Source organism: Pseudophryne corroboree, chromosome 6, assembly GCF_028390025.1.
Source record: "Pseudophryne corroboree isolate aPseCor3 chromosome 6, aPseCor3.hap2, whole genome shotgun sequence".
Lineage (NCBI taxonomy): Eukaryota > Metazoa > Chordata > Amphibia > Anura > Myobatrachidae > Pseudophryne > Pseudophryne corroboree.
Genome location: NC_086449.1, coordinates 48,882,110 through 48,908,026, shown reverse-complemented (window position 1 = coordinate 48,908,026; position 25,917 = coordinate 48,882,110). Strand labels below are relative to the sequence as shown.

The 25,917-nt window shown below is 42.9% G+C and overlaps 1 protein-coding gene across 1 annotated transcript in view; it reads left to right on the top strand.

Moving 5' to 3' along the window:
• LOC134934231 (zinc finger protein 850-like) overlaps nt 1–25,917 on the top strand; it is a 146,158-nt gene that overhangs the window by 28,337 nt on the left and 91,904 nt on the right. Inside the window, exon 2 of the mRNA XM_063929715.1 lies at nt 16,905–18,371. Within this exon, the coding sequence (XP_063785785.1) occupies nt 17,046–18,371 (1,326 nt within the window). The 5' untranslated portion in view covers nt 16,905–17,045. The remainder of the gene's footprint in view (nt 1–16,904; nt 18,372–25,917) is intronic.

Below are 25,917 nucleotides of genomic sequence, written 5' to 3'. Positions count from 1 at the left end.
TCCAGTCCCATAGTTCTCATCCCGAAGCCCGACGGTAGCATACGCTTCTGTAATGACTTTCGTAAGTTAAATGAGGTGTTCAAGTTTGATGCATACCCCATGCCCCGTGTGGACGAGCTTATAGAAAGGCTGGGAACAGCCAGGTTTCTCACCACGTTGGACCTGACCAAAGGTTACTGGCAAATACATTTATCTGATGGCGCAAAAGAAAAAACAGCCTTTTCGGTTCCGGAGGGGCTGTACCAGTACAAGATATAACCCTTTGGGTTGCATGGGGCTCCAGCAACCTTTCAACGGGTGATGGATAAAATTTTGAGGCCCCATAGAAATATGCAGCTGCCTATTTGGATGGTGTAGTAATTCAAACTACAGACTGGGGGTCCCATTTGGTTAAAGTTCAAGCAGTACTGGACTCAATCAGAGAGGCAGGGTTAACTGCTAACCCAAAGAAGTGCTGCCTCGCAATGTAGGAGGTCAAATACTTGGGCTTCACCATAGGCAGAGGTCTGATTAGGCCCCAGTTGAATAAAATTGATGCTATTCAAAACTGGCCTCGTCCAGCGAATAAAAAACAGGTAAGGGCTTTTTTGGGAATAACTGGGTACTATAGACGGTTTATTCCCAATTTTGCGACCACGGCGGTGCCGTTGTCAGACCTTACCAAAGGGAAGCAGTCAAATACGGTAGAACCCTGATGCAGAAAAAGCGTTCCAAGCGTTAAAAGTGGCTTTGTGTTCACAACCGGTATTGATAACATCAGATTTTTCAAAAGAATTTGTGGTACAGAAAGATGCCTCAGAGGTAGGGATAGGGGCTGTGCTGTCCCAAACCAGAGATGGGGACAAACACCCTATCATTTATTTGAGTAGGAAACTCAATGAGCATGAAAAAAGGTATGCCATTGTGGAAAAGGAGGCTTTGGCCATTAAGTGGGCACTAGATATCTTGAGATATTACCTCTTGGGTAGACAATTCAGACTAGTGACAGACCATGCCCCTTTAAAATGGATGTAAGTAAATAGAGGCAAGAATGCTCGTGTAACTAGATGGTTTCTAGCGTTGCAGGACTTTAAGTTTACTGTCGAACATTGACCGGGAACACAATTGGCCAACGCAGATTCATTGTCTCGCATCTTCTGTTTGGGGGCTACAAGTGTTCCGGCCCCTAGGTCAAAACAGGGGAGGGGGATATGTGACAAGAACACTGGGATAGTGTTTGAGGGCAGGTATGTTTGTCCCAGGTTCTTGTCTTACATGTTTTAGAAAATGTTAACTTCTAGGAAAAATGCTTTTGTTTTGTCAGAACCTTTTCAGTTTGCTGTAAAAGCTGGGTAAAGGCTCTGAGAGAGAGATAAGGTGAGTTCTAGACATTGGGCCCAGTTCGGGTCTTTGGCCTCACAGAGGGCTAATCAGGGTTTCAGCTGTGTAAGAATGTTATAGGGCTGCTAGCCTGATTAGTATGGGCAGACTGCCTGGGAAGGCTGCAGGATCTGTGCGAGAGAAATACGCTTTCTGATACAAGTGAGCTACACAGTATTTACTGGAGAACTCTGTGGTTTTGTTTAGTGGTAGTTAGGAATATCTTGTGTTTAGTTAGTGCCGGACAGGCAAGGTATTTTCTTTTGGTGTTTGTTTTATTTTCTGTTTCAATAAAACTGGCCGGGGCCAGTTGTACCAGACACTGGACTTGTGTTGTTCCTCAGCTGCTGCGTGCTGCCATATTCCCCAGGAAGAGGCACCTTGCACCCCTACAGTGTTACAAAATATATATATATATATATATATATATATATATATAAAATGTGTGTGTCTCCTATATATTTGCCCAGATCTGTGACTCATTTCCTAATGCGGAGCATGGCTAGGAGCTCTCATTGTGTTAGCAGCAGGTCTATCACACCCTGGCCATAGGTGATTGGGCAAGAAATGCCCTCCCACTCAGGTTACATCCAATGGGAGGCTCTGCCCTTTGGCTGCTGTGTGTTACCTGGACCTCACTTGGCTGCAGCAGGGCCGGATTATGATTTTGGGGGGCCCAGGGCGCTTGAAACAGGGGATTCCTATCTCATTGCTGTGGCAGCTGTGGATCCGGGGGCATGGCCTAATCATGGGATACGTGGCCACGCACCGTTATGCAAATTACGGGGATCTGTATTTTTTAATGAGATTTTGGCCCCTCAGCTATGGGTAAATCCAGAGGGTGGAGTGATTAGTGTGATCGCTCCCCCCTACACACCCGCTTAAGCAGAAGAAGTCTCCCTGCAACACCACAGACCAGCCAGCACACAGCAGCGTCTGCTGACTGTAGCACAATGCTGCTGCAGTTTCTGGCAGGACGTGGAGAGCTACAAAGCTGCTCTAGCCAGGGGGCCCCCTAAAACTGGGGCCCGGAGTACGTACCCCATGGGCACCCCTCTTTATCTGGCTCTGGGCTGCAGAGAGACTCGCCGACGGGGGGAACTTGTGGTGCCTGGTCCGGGCACAGGAGCCTTCACTGCCTGCTGCAGGGAGCACCAACAAATGTAAGACGCTTAGCTACTTCCAGGAGAAGAAGCATTACCCGCACCTCCCCCACTCACAGCACCTCCGGCACCCTCCCCAATTCGCAGCACCCCTGCAGCAACCCCTCCCCCACCCATGGTGGCTCCAGAACCCCTCCCCAACCTGTGGCACCCCCGCAACCGCCTCCCCCCACACATGATGGCTCCAGAGCCTCTCCCCCCATCTGCAGAAAGTCCTCACCTGCCCTCCCCCAACAGCAAGCACCTCCGCAACTGCTCCTCCCCCCACCTGTGACAATGCCGCACCGCCCCTCCCTTATCTATGGCAACAAGTCCATGACTCACAAGACTCACTGGGTGGGTTTGGGGGGGTGGGAGGCTGCCTATTAGAGCAATGGGGAGGCACGGGATGAAGTACAGTAAACTCAGTCTCATAAAGGCAAGTCAGAATTAAAAAAAATTCACACTTGTATATTTCTGTAAAAAGTAGCACCTCCAGTTTTTTTCTCAGTCACGCCAGGCATCTCTCGTTCTCTCAGTGCATGCACAATGCTAATATGCCTACAAATGAATGTGCCTTCTGGGTTCCCTTTCTCCAACCAAAGCTAGCAGGAGTCATTCCCGTGTCTCCACCTTGCATTAATAGGCAGCCGCCCCCACCCTCAATCTCACCCCCATGAGACTTGTGATTTCACGGACTAGGTGCACTGCTTAGTAAATGACAAACACAATACAGCTGGTAAACTACTGTATATAAATGAACGGCTCATGCTGTCATTAACTAAGCCGTACAACCAATCCATGAAATCACAAGTCTCACAGGGGTGGGATTGGGGGTGTGGGAGGCTTCCTATTCAAGCAATAGGGAGGCCCAGGAAGAAGTACAGTAAACTCAGTCTCATAAATATAAGACTCTTGTAATTTGCAAAGTCACACTTGTATATTTGTGAAAAAAGTAGCACCTCCCATTTTTTTTCTAATTTGGACTGTGCGCATGTCTGACTCTGTATACAAAGTATGACAGAACTTTTTTAATAATTTTTTTTTAAAAACCTGTGTATGCTAATTTTTACACATACAATACAAGTGTGTCCTTTGTGGGAATTGGACTATAGATCACGGGCATGGAAACCACCAGCAATACCACTATGCCAAGAGAACCTTGGAGATAGGTGATTGACACCTGCAGTGACAGTGATGTTGCTCATTATAATTTTTCTGTGTTCATATTTTATACAGCACACCAGGGGAACTTTCAGTATGGCATGTTGTCACTGGGCGCCTGCTGTTCTGGTGATTTCAAACTCCAACCTGCAGTAATTATGTATTCAAACAGAACTACTACATTTAATGTGCACTGGCCCGCTTGTCAGGGCTTGCTACAGTGTTCAGTATTCTGTAGTGACATGTCCATCTGCTGCTATTTAGCACTGTACTGTAATTTTCATTAGTGGAACAATCACCACCCAGTGGTGAAACTGTGTATTGCATGCTGTGAATCCAATTGTGCCTTATCATGCCTTACTTCGCCAACCTGCGCTTTTTGTATGGCGCTACTAGGACTCCTGTATGGGGCAGCAGCAGCAACGATGAGCATGGCTACATCTGTACATCTCTGCCAAATCATTAGAGAGAGGCTAATAGGATGATAGTGGGCTCCTAGGCCCCACCAAGGGTGGGATGCTGAAGTACAGACATCCTAAGCCGTAGTCACTTACCAGCCCATATAAAAGAGCTATCCAGGTACTGCAGGGAGGCAAAGGTTCATCTGATATAAGTAAAGCAGAATGGGGAGAAGGTTTATTTTAATGGCCACTATGTGAAAAGTCCATTAAATAAATGGTTTATTCCAGGATGGAGTGGGATGTAATTAGCTTTAGAAAGAGCAGAACCGTGTTTAATAACAAAAATGCCTAAATAGTGAAATTGGGAGGACTGCCAGGTAAATTGGAAACTAAGGGCAAGAAATTTCTTTGTAAACAGAGAGAAAAATAAATGTGAAACATTGGTTTTATCAGGGTTGATTAGAATTTAGAGTAGGAGCCAAATAGATGAAGTTCATTAAATATATTTCAGGAGAGATGTCAGGGGATTAGAGAGAGACATTAAAACCTCATTGGCATAAAGGGTAATTTTATGTTCCCGGGTGCTAGAACCCTGATATTCATGGTGTTCTAGCACAAATAGGCAGCCAAGGGTTCCATAATAAGGACAAACATTAGAGGGGAAAGAGGGCAACCTTGACATTTGCCATAAGAGAGGGTTCGGACAAGGAACCTTCAACTTGGACAAATGCTAAGAAATTGTGATAGAGAGCAGAGATGCAAGTCAGATATTCCCCACAAAGAGCAAAGGATCCCAGGACATAAATCTATGAACGTGACCATACATTTACAGCATCTCAGGCTATATTAGAGAAGGGAACTTAAATGATTTTGATGAATCCGGCCCATCACTCCTGGGACAAAACCAACCTCATCAAGGTGAATAAATTGAGGCAAACAGGTAATCTGGTGGCAGTCACCTTTGCAGATATCTGGAGGTCAACATTAAGGATAGAGATTGGTATGTAACTGCTGCATAAAGTCAGATTCTTACCTTGTATGTGTATGGTGGCCTACCCAAAATAAGCAGCATCCCTAAATGCATTAAAGAGATCAGCTAGCCTAGCAGCGAGGATTCTACTAAATGTCTTTTAGAGACTGGAAAACACATTGTGATCTGGATCCTTAGATGGTGACTTGCACAGAGTGACTGGTATCCTGAACCATAAGGACTATCACCACATTTTGCAACTCAATGCAATACCCTCTGGTCTACAATTAGTTGGTCATGGGTTCATCCTACAGCAAGATAATGCCACAATATATGCCTCCAGGTTATTTCAGAACTAACTCATGGAAAAGAACATTGCAGTTGTAGGGTTGAAATCGGGTAAAAGCCAACACAGTCTCCAGACTTAAACCCCATTGAGCTGGTTTGTGATAAACAGGACAAAGGGTGAAAGAAAAGCAATCTGCAAGTGCAACACATTTGAGGGGAATTTTGCAGCAGTGTTGGGAAGAACAAAACTTGAATTTAATTGTGGAGTGAATGTCATGAGCTGGTCCAGTGGTTATATAGGCAAACGACTATTTTTTTTCTTTTTAAATAATGTTTTTATTAAGTTCCAGATACACAGGAACCAAGAATAAAAGTACTTACAGAAATTGTACATAAGATAACAGAATTGAGTAAACAGCGGAAATGTACATAACACTATAGCACTGGAGCAGAGTGCTCAATTCGCCAACCGTGTACTCATAACCTTGGCATCAAACAAAAAACAAAACAGAAAAACAAAAATGAAAGAACAGCAAATAATGCAAATAGGAGGATCAGAAGAAAAAGTACAATACAGTGACACAGAAGGGGAAACAAACAGAGGTAAAATACTACAATATATGTGTCCATGGGAACGGCATATCCAGGTATTGGTACATAGGGGTAGAAGAGAAATAACTGTTACAATTGGTTAGTATCAGATTGTGGGGATTTTAAAAGTGACAAATCTGTGGAGTCACTAATAGTCATAGCATGTCCCAGCCTTACCCGGAATTCCCTCCATTTCAACCGATTCCTATGAATTGAGGGAGGCGATATAGAGTACACCCCCTGCTGTTTCGAATAAGAAATGCTTGTGGGTATTATTAATGATAGTCTGGATGGTGGGTATTTACTGCGATTTCCACAATTGACCTATTGCTGCCTTAGTGGATAGTAAGATGTGACCAGCAACATTCCTATCGCAGCTCAGTAGGGTATATGTTGAATAGTGAAATAAGGCAAACACTGGGTCCAATGGCACCTCCACACCCAGCACTTCCCACAAAAGAGAGAACACTTCCATCCACAACGTTCCCAGGATCAAGCATTCCCAAAAAATGTGTAAGATAGTGCCCACATGTCCACAATTTCTCCAGCAGAGTTGGGATATCGAGGGTCAAATACTATGAAGCCGTTGTGGAGGGAAGAACGCCCTGTGGCATAATTTATAAAACATTTCGGAATGTTGGAGACATTTAGAAATCTTGAAACACATTAAGGAAATAGTGTCCCACTCCTCCTCTCGGAGAACTATAGAGAGGTCTCTTTCCCATTTAATCTGCGAAGGTATATTACTCGTTTTAGTCAGAAGGACAATGTACTGATACCATCTAGACATCCCACCCCTATGTCCGGGGAAGACAACCTAGAATATAAAGGAGCAGGGAGGGGAGAGGGACTTCCAAACTTACTAATACAAGAATGGAGCCAGTGCCGTATTTGTAAGTACTTAAAGAAATCATGTTTCGGTATATCAAAATGGGATTGTAGGCGAGAGAAAGGTACTAAACCTGCTTCAGAGCAGAGATCCTTCAAATTCACAATTCCAGCATCTATCCAAGCGTCCAGCGTGAGATTGGGAATAGTACAGGCAATAGTTCTAACAGAAAGATCAGCTGCTGGCAGCGAAATAGTGGGGTCAGACGTTACCACTAAATGCCAGAGCTTTAAAGTACATCTAACTGCTTCTCCAGGGCCTTGCCATTTTAGAACGCCGTGGATAGGCAGCAGGAAGAGATCTATTATGTTAATCAATCTAAAAAAAAAATAATTCAATAAGTACCCAAGGTTTGGGGTGGTGCATAGCAAACCAGTCCCTAGCCTGGTCTAGAAGACAGGCGGAGTGGTATGCCTCCAAGCCAGGGTAGGCTACACCACCAAAATTCTTGGGTAAAGTCAAAGCCTGCCTAGCTATGCGGGGTTTAGACCCCTTCCAAATAAAGTGAGACAATTTTATTAGCTCTGACACTGAGAGGTTTGGGGAAGCTACAGGGCATAGCCCGAAACAAGTAGAGGAGTTTAGGTAGCAATACCATCTTAGTTGCAGAAATATGCCCTAGCCAAGAGATTCCATGGGAGGACCATTCTTTAATTAATTTTTCAAAGGTGCATAATTGCAATCGTACAAATCCGTGTCTAGTGAAAGATGAATACCCAAATACTTAATAGATCTCACTTGCCAAGCATATCTGTATCTGTCCTTGAGTAAAGCCAGTGCATGCGTCGGGGTATGGAGCGGTAGAGCTTCCGTTGTGGAAGTATTTAATTTATAGTAAGATATTCCGGAATATATATCCAGTACAGTATGGAGGGCGGGGAAGGGAGGAGTCAGGGAGGGTTAAACAGAGCAAGATGTCATCTACGAAAAGGTTGATCTTGTGATTCAATCCTCCTATCTCGGAACCTGTAACTGTCGCATCAGTTCTAATGGTCTCTGCCAGGGGCTCAATAGCTAGAGCAAAAATGAGGGGTGACTAGGGGCAATCCTGTCTAGTGCCATTCAGTATATCAAACCTACCCGACAGACACCCATTAACAAACACACTTGCAGAAGGAGTGGGGTACAAGGCAAAAATAGAGTCCAAAAACCTTCCAAAGATTCCAAATTTATGTAGAACAGATCTCCGATAACCCCAATGGGTTACAATACTCCATGACGTTGTAAGCTTTCCGAGTGTTGTCTGGGGCCTGCCTGCCTGGGACAAAACCATCCTGATCAGCTATGTGGGAAGGTAATAAGGGACAGAGGCGATTAGCGATAAGCTTTGCAAGATGCTTTGTCTGTGTTTAACAGATCTATAGGATGGTAATTTTGGACAGATGTGGGAGGTTTACCTGGCTTAGGGAGAGCAACTATTTGTGCTTCAAGCATCTCCCTCGGGAACCTCCCAACATCGGATGCCTCGTTAAAGATGGTCAACAGCTCTGGTGCCAAATCCGCTTTATAAGTTTTATAGAAATTGGATGGAAATCCATCAGGGCCAGGCACTTTATCTTGCAGGAGATCACCAATAGCTGCATCTAGTTCAGTTATAGTCCAAGGGGAGCTGAGTGACAGGCAGGCCGCGGAGTCCAGCATCGGGAGGGAAAGTTTATTCAAAAAGGACTGTATTTCAGCCTCCATGGGCTGAGGAGTAGCCGGATCCAACTATAAATTGTAAAGTTGGGAGTAATACTCTGCAAAGGTGTTTGCTATATCATAAGGGTCACATACTCTGGAGCCTGTAGAGCAAGCATTCCCAACCGCGGTCCTCAAGGGACACCAACAGTGCAGGTTTTAGTGATATCCAGACTAGCCTGTGTACAAGCCTGGCCTTCACTAAAACCAGGACTGTTAGTGTGCCTTGAGGACCGAGGTTGGGAAACACTGCCGTAGAGGAACAAATATAATGAATTCTGGCCTTAGCTCGCCTACCTCGTAATTTCCGGGCCAAAAGTCGACCCGCCTTATTTCCAAATACATAAAATCTCTGGTACAGTCCTGCAAAATTGCGTTGCACGTCCCGAAGAGAGAAAACATTCACCTTCTCCCTAGCGGCAAGCAAAAGCTTAAAACATTTCTATTTTGGGGATTAGCCTTTTGCGTCATTTCAAGTTTGTCAGCTTCACTTTCAGCCAACAATCGTTCAGCATTTTGAGAATGTTTAAGCCGTGAAGCTGCCTGAATGGCTGACCCCCGTACTACCGCTTTAAAGGAGGACCAGTTATTAAAGATCGAGGTATCCTCCGGCTTGTTAGTATCTAGATATATCTGTATAGAATGTTGTATGGCAAGAAAGGCTTCTGGATGACTTAGTAAGAAATTCCCTAGCCTCCAGGGACCTGGAGATACTTTACGAGCTCCTAGGTCCCATACTACCAATAGTGGGGAGTGGTCGGACCAGGTCATCGGCAATATGATTATTTTCCTAATCGTCGATAACGACTCCTTACCAGTCAAGACAAGGTCAATTCTAGAGTACGAGGAGTGGACATGTGAGTAAAAAGAATAGTCCCTAACCGTAGGATGTTTAGTCCTCCACGCATCATAGAGATCATACTCTCCAAGTAAATGGCGAATCCAGAGTTCTTTTCTGAGGTGATCCTAGTCCTAGTTAAAGTACTTCTAGTGGGGCGAGATCTACCCATATAGGGGTCAACAACCAAGTTGAAATCTCCCAATATTATAATGGCCCCTTTAGCATGGTTCTATATTAAGGAGCATAATTTCCTGCAAAACGGAAGTTGATCAGAATTTGGTGCATAGCGAGAGACCAAGGTGACCATAGTGTTTTCAAGTTGTCCTAATAATATGAGGTACCAACCTTCGGGGTCTACTATTTGGGATTCTAGGTTGAAAGAACAGCTTAGGGAAATTAGTATTGCAACGTCTGCCTTTTTTGTGGGGCCGTTAGCCATGTAGCAAGTAGGGAAGCAATTATCATAAAATCAAGGGGGGGGTCTAGTTTCCTAAAGTGAGTTTCTTGATTAGCGACAACATTCGCTTTCATTTTATAGAAGCAGGATAGAGCCAATTTACGTTTCTGTGCGGAATTCAATCCCTTAACATTCAGTGACACCAATTTAACCATAACTGAATTACCGGGAAGCGGGCTGACTGCTTGAACCAAGAGGTGCAATTAAAGAAACTACCGTATCCTGAACACGGTGACCTATCAGAACAATGAACATAGGGGAGACAAGACACAAGAGGGAAACATACAAGGGGAGAAAAGATGAAAATGGAAAAAGATAGAGTGGATTCCGTAAAGATACAGAGTCATAGTAAGGTGCCAAAACATCCAGCGCCTCACACTACAAAGTAGAGAGTTTAGTGGCCAACCTCTTCACAATCAAATAACCAGAAAATAAGAAAATGGTAACCACTTGGTCACATGTCTTAAAGAACAGATAAAGTCAAGTCTGCATAGACATGCTATTTTGAAAAGGTCACTGAGTCCTAGAACTAACAAAATAGCTCGGTGATTGCAACAGGGAGACAAAAATGAAACATAGTACGTAAATCCAGCATCTGAAAAGCAACATTAAACAGTAAATAAATGATTATAGCCAGATAATAACTCAATGATGGTAATTAGTTAAGTCAATGTTCGTAACAAACTCTTGTAGCAAGACTTTATAAAAACCAGCACTAGCCCAGTGAGAGCCGTTCTTGGCAAGGAAGATACATCAGAGGTTAGGCCCTACTTCCCAACCGTCGACCAGTCCTGCTGAAGTCTGGGGTCAGGAGAGCCGGTCTTGTGATCGCCATTTAAATTCCATTTGTGAAGAAGTCTCATACTGTCTTCCACAGAAGACACAACAATAGTGGAGCTCTCTCAAGAAAATAGTAAATGCCTGGGGAAGCCCCACCTATATACTATACTAGCTTTCCAAAGGTCCATGGTGTCGGGCTGAAAAGAGTGTCTCTTGATGAGGGTGTACTGTGATAGGTCTCCAAAAAGTTGAAGCGGGCCAAAAGCTTCCACCATGTCAGAAGAAGGTCTAGCTGCCTTGAGCAAGGATTCTTTAATGTGGAAAAAATGGACTCTCATTAAGAAATCACTCGACGACCCTTCAGGAGCACTGTGGGCCTTCGGAACCCTATGAATATGGTCCAATATCAGATCCGATGAGGTAGCGGAAGGTAGCAGCTTCTTAAAGATCTCGATATTATAGTCATGTAGGCTGCTATCAGAGATGGATTCAGGAACCCTCTGAGCTTGAGGTTGTTTCTGCATGAGCGGTCTTCTAAATCTGCAACTTTATCCCGCAAAGCTGGCACTTCTCCCTCAAGGGTATCATGAGAGTCGATAAGGGTATTATGAGATCTCACTACCTTACCCATCTTTGTTTCCAGGTGTCCGGTCCTCTTGCCTAAATCCTCAATAGAGCTTTGGCAAGACTGCAACAAAGTACAAAATTCAGATGCCACTTTGTCTTTAAACTGGTGTAACAAAAGCTTCATGTTGCCCAGCGTTAAGGCTTCTCTGTCCTCCAGACTTGGCGAGGAGGGGGGTTACGAGGTGAGGATAAGGCTGTCATGGGTGAGGAAAGCTTAGGCAAAGGGCCTGATTCGGTGGCAGGGACTCCAGTCCCCTGAGACGTGTTACGATAAGGAGAAGGCTAAAAAAAGGCGACTTGAAAAATTGATTTGGAGGCTTTATGCTTTTTTGGAGGCATAATGTAGTACCGTCAAACGAAAAAATAACACTAGTAGAAAGGTGAGTTCAGTGGGGGCCTCAGAACGGCAGATAGCTTCTATGCCACGTGTGTAGATGTGTCGGCTAAAATGATTGCAGGGAGACACGGTGAGGGCACATTTTTAAAGGTGATTACATCCTGTCAGAGCAACAGCGGAGATGACTTCAAGGAGTGAATAGCATCCACTTCTCAACAGAGAAACAGCAGTGAGGGCAGGGGATTCCAACCTCAAAGCTATATAGGAGGAAGTTCACAGCGGAGTGAGCTATGGCACAGAGGACAGATGTATAGGAGGCCCAGGCAGGAGTGTGGAGATGGCATAAACAGGGCAGGCTGCCCTATAAATGCACTGGCACTATGCAGGATAGGACAACTGTATGATGCTGGTGTAAATGTAAAATGTCTGCTACAGAATTCACCTGACAGTCCTGGGTGTAGAGAGAAGGTTGTATCATAGTCCCGTGATGTCAGGGGGACCCGGGGCGAGAGACCACTGCAAAATGGGTGAGGCAGGTGTCTGCAGGCTATTCCGCGGGTTCCACTGTGGCCGCACTCCGCTCCTGGAGCTCACGGCCGGGTCTCCTCTAAACTCTAGCCCCTGGTCTCAACACTGGATGGATGGAGGTCACATTCGCCGGGTGATGGAGGGAGCTGCCGAGCTGCCACGGCCGCCGCCCAGCGCGGAGGGCACCAACTTCTGCCGTCGGGACTCAGGGAAAGATGTCACAGGCACTGCCGCAGCTCCTGTTGCAAGTGTGGATGCCACTGCTCCCAATCTCCGTGGTGAGGGTGTTCCGCTATGCCGAGAACCGAATCTGGGACATAGGGCCAACTGCAGCCCCCAGCTGCACTGTGAAGGGAAGGCCACAACCCGCAAGGACCCTAATAAGAGTCCTCCGGCTCCATGGCTGCATCCCCCTCTATCACACAAGCTGGGGGGTGGTATAAGGAGACAGTGGTGGCAGAGGGAGCCCCCAATAATGAATAAAACCCGTAGTATGTCTGGGTCTAGCAGGAGCTCCTGGAGTCAATGTCCGTTTGCTTAGCTTGCTAGGCCACTCCCCCACAAACAGCTATTTTAAGGAGTAAAATATTTAAATTCTATGATTTATTTTTTGGTGGTTCTTAGGTCTTTGCTAACAGAACCACCTGTGCATCTTCCTCTGTGAATACACCCTCCCAGGAAAATTTCCTTACCCTGGTTTGAGTCACACTGCTTTGATAGGATGACACTTGAAGCCATGATCATTAAGTGGTCTTTTTTGTTCAATCATTTAGACTATGTTTAGAGCTTGAAAGCCTACAAAGGCTGGGATATATCACTCAGTGTGGAAGACGTACACTATCTGGTGTGACTACAGCGGAGTCTCTGAGCCCCAGATCAGGATGGCTTTGATGAGGGGCTTATTATGTGTCAATTCACAGCCCATTTTATCCCCTTTCACTGGAAACTGGCCTCCATTTTGGAGTTTCAGACCTTTTATCCAGGGTTTTTTTTTCATATGCAACCATGTTATATTACCCTTTAAGACTTAAATTTGGACTCTCCAGTAGAATTAGGGGGTAATTAAGACTGTATCGCTACAGCGGCAGCGATCGCAGTCTGAATTACTTTGTGGAGTGCGCATGCACAATGGCCGTACTGCGCGTGCACACCCCGGGAGCCCAGTGAGATGCTATCGCATCTGCCTGTATGACAGGCAGAGGCATTCGCGGGAGGGGGTGAATATATTTTTGTTATTTATTTTTATATCTTTTATCTTTCTTATATGCCTCTTATGATATTCAATTGCTGCTATACAATATAAATTATGATGACTTCCGGAAAGTGGTCGATAAATGTATATAAGTCATGGAGACTGACCATATGGAGCGCACTTGACCCGCAAATTAGTATTACACCACACAGCGACTTGGTGGAAATTCATTGATATAGCGACCCACATGACCGGAAGTTACGATTATCTATATGGAACGCATTTGAGACGCAAGCGGGAAGGGCAGTGTGTGAGAGCTTGATGGTAGTTCCTGTGAAGACGCAGACCACATGACCGGAAGTGACGATAATGGAAGAGCGATGTTTTGAATGTTCTAACGAACTGTTCCACAGCTGACTTTGTTTTTTATGAATTGTGGGGGTATATAAGGGAGGTCTATTACTACATGGGCACTATCCGCTTTGGAAAAAGGTTAAATCCGTAACGCGTTAAGCGGGATCATGTCCTCTGTATCCTGATGGATTCCTGCACACCGTTTGTACACTGCCTGGAAGGCTGAGCTGTGGGTAACTGGGACTCGTACTTACCTTGCTGTAAACTACCATCCCAGCAATCCAGTGTGGTGTCCTCTTGGGAATTGCAGGATAAAGACATATGATATGCTTGTTATTCTACTTTACCATGTGAGTGCATTTATGTAAAAATAAATAACCTATTTGTATAAGGGAATATTGCACTATCGGTCTCTCTTTCTGCTGTATGTGTATCGGAGGCAACTCTGACACATATCCTACAGGTTGAAAGCACAAAGAAAGCTGGGTCCATTTTGGATTTCTTGTGGAGTCTATTTGAGGAAATCTTGAACATAAAGATACCTTGATATGCCTGAAATTTCTGGGAACTTTGTGAGTGAGATGTGTTAAATATATTGGATATTCTATGAAAAGGATTTCTACACTATTGTGTTTTTCTCTCTCTTTACATGAGTGGTATTTGATGTTTTTACCTGATGGTGAACACACACACACACAGTCTATAGGTTGTGAAATACAAGTATAAGATTGAAGAGAACAAGCATTAGTAATATGACTTGTTACATTTGGAAGGCGCCTTAGTGGAGAATATTATATCCTAGAACTGTGAAAATGTTTTGCAGTAGGTGAAACTTCTTTATATCTTTGCTGGGCTGACTTCTGGATCTTGTTGCGCACTCTGTAAACCACTTATTTTCCTTGAGTTGGTGGGGTGTGGTCTGGACAACGGAGGCGTGTCTAGACCATTTGGGGGGGCGGGCCATGGTGGCTGCATGATGTCCCACGCAGCTGCTGCGACCCAAAGTGTGGTGGGTAGCTCCCTGCCGCTGCACAGGAGCTATGCTGGCAGGGAGCTACTAGTCAGGTACATAAGCATCACCGCTGTGCGATGCTTTTATACCTGTGTGGGGTGGGTTGACCCTGACATGCACGGCAGACTTGCCCTGTGCTGGGCATCCCCCCGCATGTCAGAGGAAATGATCGTAGAAGTGCTAAATTTACTACATCTACGATCAACTTTGAATTCCCCCCTTAGTGTGTGTGTTTCATTTAAATCAGGAACTTATCCTGCTGGCTTCTCAGCATTCCAGTTCTTCTAGTTCTGCGAGCCCATTTCATCTCCTGCATGGGATACACCCCTTAGCAATCTATATTGATCAGACTGCTTAGCAAGGCAGCGAGCTGGTCTTCCCTGCACACGTTTATGACATTTTACACATTCTCAATACCTTTTGTGTCTTGGGATGCCCGTTTTGGGTGTTGAGTGTTGCTCATGGTAATTCCAAAAGCATTCACACCCTTTATGGGCTCGCTGTGGGAAATCCTAGTGTAAGCAGTTGCCCCCTGAATGGAGGTAGAGAAATCAGGATATTTGTGTATGCAGTTGCCCCTCTGATTGGAGGTAGAGAAATCAGTATATTTGTGTAAGCAGTTGCCCCTCTGATTGGATGTAGGGCTTTTGTGTAATGACTGTTACAACTGTTTCTCATAGTCCATCTGGGTAAACTGCCTTCCCTCCCTTATGATATACTGTTGTCTTGTTTCTTGTTTCTGTTATTTTAGTTTGAATGTGATGTCTCCATTAGGGCTTTGTTAGTGAAACAACTGGTGTCCTACTTGATGTAGGAGGGGTATACAGGGGAGAGCATCAATTAGGTTTAAGTAATTGATTTCTCCAAGTGCCCAACTCTATGCCCAGTGTAAGCCATGTCCCCCAGTTTGACAATGAGAAACAGATTTTCTGGAAAGTACATAAGAAAATTTGGATTTTCTTTGTCGTGAATACAAGCACCAAACCTACCCGTGTCTCTTACATAGACATCTATGTGCTCTTATATATACTGGTTGCTCAGGTTACAGATCCTGGAATGCTGCTGTTTCCTCTACACACGCTGCTCAGAATGATTGTAGTGTGTCACATTATCCCCATTTCCATGACTTGTGCAGAGAAAGTGGCAGCATCCTGGTGCATCAGCTGACGGGAGGTATGGCCAGATTTGTAGCATATATCACCTATCTATGCTTTTTACAGGAGGTCAGAATATCATTATTTAGATTTTGCAAGAAACCCTTTCTCCACACCTCTCCTCCCTTCCCCACTGTCCGCTCACTCCTGTGCATCTCTGACACTGGGGGGAGGGATCAGAGTTCTTACCAAGGGGGGTATCCAATTAGCCTTGATAACACAATCTGAGATCACAGCTAATGTTATCACATCTATCTTCCAAAATATCAGGTTATCGCAGCCTGCGCGCTCCCATTTATCACACCTATACTATTCCAAAATGGCAATAACAGGAAACGCTTGATAATTCTAGCTGGCATTGGAGAAAGTGAGGAATTCTGCCTGTACCCCAAAAAAATCAAACTAACTTAGGAAAACATTGTAGACGTCTATTAGTGGCCATAATAAAAATATTTACGGTCATTAAATTAGGTCAAATTTCTGTTATATGCATTTTTTTTTTAAAATGCATTAAGATTATATAAAGCAATTTTTTCAGCAAAATAAGTGCTCTCATTAAATTTGGGGTACATACAAATGGGTATAAGTATATATTTGGGTAATTTTAGGGAACTTTTAAAAAAAAAAGAGGAAACCTAATATAAATAATTAAAAACTTCTAAGTGCCTCATTAGTCATTCAGAGGGATGTGCCAGGGATTCAGAACCAAATGGTAACATTTTTAATATGTTTTTTTCATTACTTACCACCAGCTCAAAGATGGTGAAGAGAAATGCACGATAAACCCTACGGAGACTTATCAATAATAACTTATCGCCACTAACACGATACCAAATGATTGCATTTGTGATAAGTTATCAATATACTGCAGCTAATTAGATACTGCCTAACTGTCATTTCATTCCAAATTGATAACATAATTTATTATAATTTGATTTGTTTTATATACATAAGTTGTATCTGTGGCAGGAGGAATGTGGTCTCTGTACTGCACACCTGACTGGAAATGGGAGCCCAGCAATTAGGCAACATACATAAAGACACATCATGTTCCTTATACAATATAACACTGCAACTGATTACAATGGTGATCTTCAGGCTATTAAATAACAGATTTTATTTTTCTAATTTTTTACAGGTAACTTAAGGAGCTGGAGTCCCACTAAGAATAGAAGACAAGGCTGCAGAAAGAGACGGGAAACGATCTTGTTCCCTGATCTAGAAAACTAAAGATATAATTTCTTCTTTAGCTTCTGAATGGTTCAAAGAAACGATTTTCATGTTATGGATAGAAGTTTTTATCCATTACATGATGAGTCTCACAGGAGAGAGACCACATCTGTGTTCTGAGTGTGACAGAAGCTTTACATGCAAATCAAAACTTATCAGACATCAGAGGAGTCACACGGGAGAGAGACCATTTATATGTTCTGAATGCAGCAAGTGTTTTTCCCAGAAGTCATGTCTTCTTATACATCAGAGGAGTCACACAGAAGAGAAACCATTTATTTGTTCTGAATGCAGCAAGTGTTTCTCCCAGAAGTCACATCTTGTTATACATCAGAGGAGTCACACAGGAGAGAAACCACATCTGTGCTCGGAGTGTGACAGACGCTTTACATGTAAATCACATCTTAGCAGACATCAGAAGAGTCACACAGGAGAGAAACCACATATGTGCTCGGAGTGTGACAGAAGCTTTACATATAAATCGCAGCTTATCAGACATCAGAGGAGTCACACAGGAGAGAAACCATTTGAATGTTCTGAATGCAGCAAGTGTTTTTCCCAGAAGTCAGAGCTTGTTATACATCAGAGAGTTCACACAGGAGAAAAACCATTTGAATGTTCTGAATGCAGCAAGTGTTTTTCCCAGAAGTCAGAGCTTGTTATACATCACAGGAGTCACACAGGAGAAAACACAATTATATGTTCTGAATGCAGCAAATGTTTTGCCAGGAAGTCATATCTTGTTATACATCAGAGGATTCACACAGGAGAGAAACCATTTAAATGTTCTGAATGTAGCAAGTGTTTTTCCCATAAGTCATTTCTTATTCGACATCAGAGGAGTCACACAGGAGAGAAATCATTTATATGTTCTGAGTGCAGCAAATGTTTTTCCCATAAGTCATATCTTGTTATACATCAGAGGAGTCACACAGGAGAGAAACCATTTATATGTTCTGAATGTAGCAAGTGTTTTTCCCGGAATTCACATCTTGTTATACATCAGAGGAGTCACACAGGAGAGAAACCATTTACATGTTCTGAATGTAAGAAGTGTTTTCCCCAGAAGTCAAAGCTTGTTATACATCAGAGGAGTCACACAGGAGAGAAACCATTTGAATGTTCTGAATGTAGGAAGTGTTTTTCCCAGAAGTCACATCTTGTTATACATCAGAGGAGTCACACAGGAGAGAAACCATTTACATGTTCTGAATGCAGCAAATGTTTTTCCAGGAAATCACTTCTTATTATACATCAGAGGAGTCACACAGGAGAGAAACCATTTACATGTTCTGAATGTAGCAAGTGTTTTACTAGTAAGAAAACACTCAGTAATCACATGCGGAGTCACTCTGAGGGCCTGAATGCAGCTTGTGTATCATAACTAATGTAACTTATCACAACTGTATGAATTCAATGGAACCAATATTTATTTTCTGAATGTGACAAGTGTTTTATATAAATTTGTCTTGATAAAGACAGGAGAGGTCTGACAAGTGGACCTGGAGGTACTTTTCCCCTTGGGAAGGTCTCTGTGTGTTGGGAACTAGAGCTGCAGTATAACAATAGCCAATGACCGTGGGACTGCCATTACTGAGCTCTGTAATATACAGCTGTTCTGCTCATGCAGGTGCTGGGACTAGTAGAGAATTCCAGCAGCTCCTCTCAGTACTGGGATTCCTTCTCTGACCAGCAGGGCTATGAGTGCTGGGTATTTCTACAGGAACAATGTATGCTGCTCTGTTTCACCGTATGGGTTATTGTACGGGGTGTTATTTTTAACCACTTTTAGATGCCATTTTGTCCATGTTTAACTCCATTTTGTATGTGTATGACCTCATTGCTTTATATACTGTACATACTTTTTATTAGTATTAGTGCTTTGCAGACATATAGGCACCAGTTAGAAATAAAGTCTCACGTTAAGTTACAAGTTTTCTTTCACCTTTGACATAGTGTGAAAGACATGGTGAGTGGGAAGTGTATACAGCTTTTAGGGTGGTTGATAATAAATAAATGTTCCTGTTATCAGTATCTCAGATGGAAACTGTCTAGTAAGATGTTTGGGGTATTGTGTACATAAGTAGGGGAAAGGGTACAGTTGTCTAGAATAACATAAATTATGTTATCCTGAATGACTACTGCACCCAGCGTCACAGACCCTGAATGTAATATCTGGTAAGACAATGTTAGCGTATCCTTGCAGGGTTATAAAGCCTAGAGACTTACACATAGCAAGTAGTTCTGATGGAAGCTAGGTCTGGCTGCAGCGGACCTAGACTTCTACAAACCCCCTCCAGCTTTTAACTTGCAACAAAGTTATTAGGCGGGACCCAAGAGAATGACTGAACTACATTAAACTACTTAGTTAATCGATGACCATCATCTGGGACAGATCTTATAATAGCTGGGATAAGAGCAGAGTGTATCTGATTTCATTATTTTTGGCTCTTCACAAGATATCTCCCATGATAAGAGATGTGAATAAAGAAAAGAGAGTGGAACAGGCACGGCGATGGATTGAGAGTGGTGAAACATTTCATGATGTGATTTTCACAGATGAATCGTCTGTTGCCCTTGAGCGGTTCTCCAGAATGTCATTCCGGAAACGTAACCATATCATTAAAACCATGCCCAAAGCATCCATTGAAAGTCCATGTATAGGGAGGCATATCACGATTAGAAGCTGGTCCCCTGTTATTTTTCGAAGGTACAGTACTATACTTTATTCTGTGCCTGTGTTCTGTAAAAATACATGCTGTACTGTAGAGTATATGTAACTGCACAATAAAATAAGTTGCTTATTAATGAACAACATTTTTTTTATTTCTGTAGGGATCATGGATAAGAAATGTTTCCAAGAAACAATAGTAGAGGGATGTATGGTGCCATTTGTGAATAAATATTACCCAACTAACCATAGGATATTCCAAGACAATGATCCTAAACACTCCGCCTCAGCCAAATTTATGGAAGAGAAAGGTATGAATTGGGAACGCACACCACCAGAGTGAGTATTCTTTCAACAGTGTACAAGTAAAATTTTGGATAGCACTCTAGTACTGTAAATTTATTTTTTTATTTAATACACAGTACAATATTGTATGTTTAATTTTCTCTATTTACTGTAATGTCATTAATTTTTTCTATACGCTTTTTATTTTTTTTATATAGATCACCAGACATGAACCCAATCGAATTAGTGTGGGCTCAATTGAAGAGGTACATTAGGAGTGTTGCGAAGCCAACAACAAAACAGCAGCTGTTGGATGGGATAAAGAAATTTTGTCTAGAAGTACTCACACCTGAACATTGTAATAATTATATAAATCACCTGTATAAACTATTACCTGTTATAGTCGAAAGAAATGGTCAAGCCACAAATATGTAGTTCTGTACTGTATTTTCTGTTTAAAATTTTAAATTGGTGCATTATTAAAAATGTTTATAAAATTGCCTTTGTCTGATTATTGCATAAGCTAATGTAGAATATTATACAGTAGTAATGTTATTGATGTGTATGAACAGTTATTTTCAGTTTTATAAGTCCTGAATAAGAGTACTGTACATTTTGATCAGTGCAGTACATGGAATCAGATGTTGTAATAAATACTTTTTTGTACATTAATATTGATGCTTTTCCAATAAATATTCCATTATACAGTATGGTATGGTACAGTACATGGGGGTAACTATAGTATGATGTGACGTTATAGGGGAGAAATACTGTATACACTAAATGTACAGTAAAATGTTTTTTACTTATTACAAACACACAAATCCCAGATGGAAATCTGCTTTACACAGCAGACAGCTTATGGTGACAGAATTTACCTATTGTATCCCCACCCATAGTCGTGGTATATTTTAGATTGCCTAATGAGACACTTCTGCAGCATTGCCATGGATTAATGTAAAACCTGTGTGGAAACAGTATCTCTATTGAATGCAAAGTACAGTAACAGTACAGTATACAGTATTACCAGAGCCGTACCTGACCAACATGATGCCCTAGGCTACATTTTGGCTGATGCCCCCTTGCACAGATGCTAGTTCTGCCTCTAACCCTGCACCCCTTTCCCAGCACCATTACCCATTTTGGCACTCCTACCCCTATATTTTAAATAGGAAAAATGTGCACATTTAGTGCCAGCCCAAAACAGTGCATGTTCTTGCTGGGAAGGGGCATGGTAACACAATAATTCCCCCAGTTGAAATGACACAACACAGTACTGCAACTTTATTCACATTATATCATGCAATAGTGTCTCTTATTCTCGTTACATCATATGATAGTACCACATTACTCCTAACAGTATTGCCCCTTATTCACATTACACCCCACCACATTGATCTTTATTTACATTAGACCACAGGTTCTCAAACTCGGTCCTCAGGACCCCACACAGTGCATGTTTTGCAGGTCTCCTCACAGAATCACAAGTGAAATAATTAGCTCCACCTACTGTATGGACCTTTTAAAATGTGTCAGTGAGTAATTAATACACCTGTGCACTTGCTGGTTTACCTGAAAAACATGCACTGTGTGGGGTCCTGAGGACCGAGTTTGAGAACCACTGCATTAGACCATGCAGTAGTGCCCTTTCTTTATGTTACGCCAGAAAATATTGTAGTACACCTTATACACATAGTAATGCATTTCATATTTAAATTTTCATATTTCATTTCATAGAGCCGCAGTCACACACAGAATATAGGCATGTAGCATCTCATTTTATTCAGCAGAAACTGATTATTCCCCGTTTGGCTAGTTTGCCAGCTCTGTATATTACAATAGAAAAAAGTAATAGTGTCAGTGAAAAAAAACACCTCATGACAGATACTGTACAGAAGCTCATGTCTAAATGTACAGTAAGCAGTGATACCTTGCCATTGGCTTTATAGTAAGCCTTAATGGCAAGGGGACTTGGCCGCAGACTTACTGTACTGTACCACATCCCTAACTTTAATAGACCACACTGTTGCTTAAACTCCTTGTTTTGTGTCTGTATACTGTACATTATACAGCATTTATTATTTGATCATTCTACGGGACCTCATTGCCTCTGTGTACTGTTATTTTAGCTAGGGGATTGTGATGCTCCTTCAGCATTGCCCCGTAGCCTGCAAAACTTATGCTATCTCTCACTCCATATCGGAGCACTGCCTGTCACGTGGTGGGGTTCAGGGGCAGTGGCCATTTTGCCAGTGTGCTATGCGATCAAGTCCGGTGTACCGTAATGTGCATAGACCTCGCTTATCCCTATTGCCCCTGTTAGCTAGGGGATTCTGATGCTACTTCAGCACTTCCCCGTTGCCTGCAAAATCTATGCCGTCACTCGCTCCATAGCTGAGGGTCTCCATGGGGCAAGGAGTCACAGGCAGTAGCCATTTCAATTGAGTCTGCCCTGCTACAAAATTGCATGTGTACCGTATGGTGCATAGAACCTTAACAGTACATCCGCTCCTGCAGCTTTGCCCTGGTTTATGTGAATAAAAATAATAATAAAGTGTCTGGAAAAAACTAACATTCATTCGTACTTTAGGAATCGAACACGGGACTCTGAGTATAGGAAGTGGAACACTTCACCACTTTGCCGCAGACAGATGAATAAATCCATTGGTTTTGATTGCCATAATGGCTACGGAATTAGGATGCTAACATACTGTACAATATTCCTAATATCATTAGGCAATAATTAACTTCTAACACGTCCATTTGCGTCAGTGTACACTACTGGTTTTATGTTGCTTTGTCTGTGGGACTTGGACGCTTACATATTCCTAAAGTACTGTAAATGGACCATATATGCTGTACTATTTGCGTCTGTACTGTATATACTATATTAAATAATGCAGAATGAGACGCTGTACATACTGTATGCAGCGTAACGAGACGCACTAGTAAAGTAGTCCTTACTATATATTTCAGTATTTTTATTTTATGGGAGACCACACGCATTCGCAGTGGTGATTGTAAAAAGCGACATCTGGTGGATGATCGCAGGTATTACATGTAAAGGTAACGCCCAACGCCCTGTCTGCCTCCGTGCGATAAGATACGCCTCTCTGTGACTAGGCGTGCCTCCCTACGCCCCAGTACGCTGCGTATGCTCGATCGGGACAAACGCCTCAGCCAGTCAAGATAAAGGTGGCTACATCTGTATGTGGGTGGTCAGTTTACTTTAAATGTGACACAGGTTTTAAGTCTACTTCCTAGGGCCTCATTCACACTTCTATGCAATGCTGATGTTCCTGCAACTGAGCGATTATCAGTAGACTGCACACGTCCCAAGCTACTCTTGCAATGCCAATCGCAACCAGGAACAAAAATATAGTGCTATGAATTGTTTGTTTGAGGGAGGGGAGGGGAGGGGGGGGGGGGGGGGGCAAAATCAATATCTTGCCTAGGGCCCCATGAGGTCTAAATCCAGCTCTGATGAGTGGTGGATAATATGAAGAAGCAAAGAGTGTTTAAGTATGTTCTATAGAACTCAATAGGACACTCCAAGCAACAAAAAGATTGTGTTTAATGAGGGATGTTGGAGGAACCTATTTTAATCTTGGGGGATCTATCCATACTGGAACTATATTACAGTATCCTCCAATAATGAGTCTTCCCTTTGTCAGCTTAGTCAGGTAGGTAAAGAAGGAAGCCAGAAAGGTAATTGGGCCCACATTAGGGGTATAAACTGAGGCAGTAGTATGACCTAGAAGAATGTGATAGAATTATTTGAAATTACCTTGAGGGTCTGTTATGAGTCACCAGCATGACTCATCACTTCAACGGGTTATGGCTGTTGCTAAGCAGCTGGGATGCTGCGTAACTCTGCTGCATGGGCCACTGGTCCGAACCGGTTTATTTAAGAAGCTTTGGGTTATAAAACCGCCACTTCTGATCATGTTTATGACTATGCCCAAAATTTAAAAGGGCAATGCTTTTATTACCCATCTCTAGCTAGTAAAAGCATTGCCTTTTTAAATATTGGGTATAAACACAAACAGTAGTGCTGGTTTTTACAACCCAATGTTTCCTAAATTAACCACCAAGTGTAGTGGAGGATCATATTGAGAAGAGCGCTGAGAGACCAGGGGCAAGGTGAGCAGCACATGGATACTAAAAATGACCAAATTGCAGTAGAATTGGAGGACAACTGGAATATTGCCAATGTGAGAGCGGAGTAAGGGTGAAAAAAAAACATAACAGTAAAATCATGGCAAGTGAGAGGTATTGCCGAGGGGTTGATGCCTCGATGAATGACCAAAGCCACAAAGATCCCTAAGGAGAAAACCTAGGGCGAGGTCATGGAAATGACCGGACACACCAGGTAATGTGTAAAAACCATAGTAACAAGTAGGGATGATGAGTAAGTGGAGAGAGAGGAAAAGCAAAAAGAAAATGAGGTAAGGAGGGAGCAGGAACAGCTGCTATGAGAGGGGGAAGGGAAGCAAATTTACCAGAGAAGGGCATAGGGCCTAGAATGAATACTATAATAATACAGAAGGGATCATCTGATCCCATCACCAAGAGCATATAATTATTCAAAAATCTCTCCTGAAGAGGACCACACCAGTTACATATACACATCCCAGTGCCGGGAATCCAATGGATAATGGACTGGGAGAGGAGGATTTTGAAAATGTAAAGTCAAATGTGGAAATCCCATAGATAGTGACCCTGATACTTTGTTGTATGCTATGCCAATGCGGCAGGGAAAACGCGCAATTTGTGATTACGCTCAGTGAGTATTCAATCGCAAGTGAAATGACAGGAAGTGGCCGTTTCGTGGGAGGTAATGGGGAGTGGTGGCAAAAACACCCACATCTCCTGCGTGTCAGTCAGTCTGTATTAAAAGATCTACAGTAATTAAACTGACAGCCAATAGGTATAAGGTCAACATGGTCAAAAGGTCAACAGGTTAAAGGTAGACAGTATATAAGGTCGACAGGTACAAAAGGTGGACACAGAAATGCTTGACACGTTTTATTTTCTTTGTTTAACCATATGTGACCACCATTAGTAGAAACGCTTCACTCGCCATGCTTCGGACTTACTACAGGTAATCCTTTGTGACATGGATTGTACATTAAGCGAAAGTTGAAAAAAGACTGAATCCCCCCCAAATTTTTAACTATTGTCATGTCGACCCTTTGAACCCATCAAACAGAGGCCTGTTGACCTATCATCCTAATACCGTCTCAGTTGTAGCATCCATTCTGAGTGACCACAGACCCATTGCTTTCTGAGTAGGGGGAGAATTGGGCAGATGACAGCTCTGGGAAGGGAATGGTGTGATAAGAAACATACATAATATGGGACTGTCAGTCTCTACTGATTCCCTGAATTAATATCTGATCAAATAACTCACAATACATGACCGTTGTCAGCTCCTGGCTACCTATACCTGTTACAGACAGCACTCTGCTCACCTGTGACTGGGAATTTTACTGTAAGGGGAACCTCAAGATTCCACCACTCAATTTTGCACTCCCCTACCTCAGGCTCCTGCTTCAGTCATAAATCTTCTGCCCTGCTTTGTAGGTCAAATCTCCCATATTGTTTAGCTTATGTCAGGGGTGACAGTGACACTAAGGAGTTTGTTTGCAAAAACAGTGATTTGCTGTAGCTGCGGAGTAGTCACTGCTGACAACTCTCATTATCCTCCCTTGTGGGAACCCCTGACAGGAGAGAGAGACAGCAGCACATGATCACACACAGCAGGGTCCTCTTATCTGTACTGGTGTGCACTCATCCATAGTGTGCTGCTGCTGTTAGGATAAGAATCGTTCGTAATCTTTCTGTAGTTAAACACATTTCTTTAATTGGACTATCTGGTGTCAGTAATGAGTCTGTTAATGCTGTAATGGTATGGAAAACAACACATACAATAAATATAGGTAGTGTCTACAAGATAGGAAAA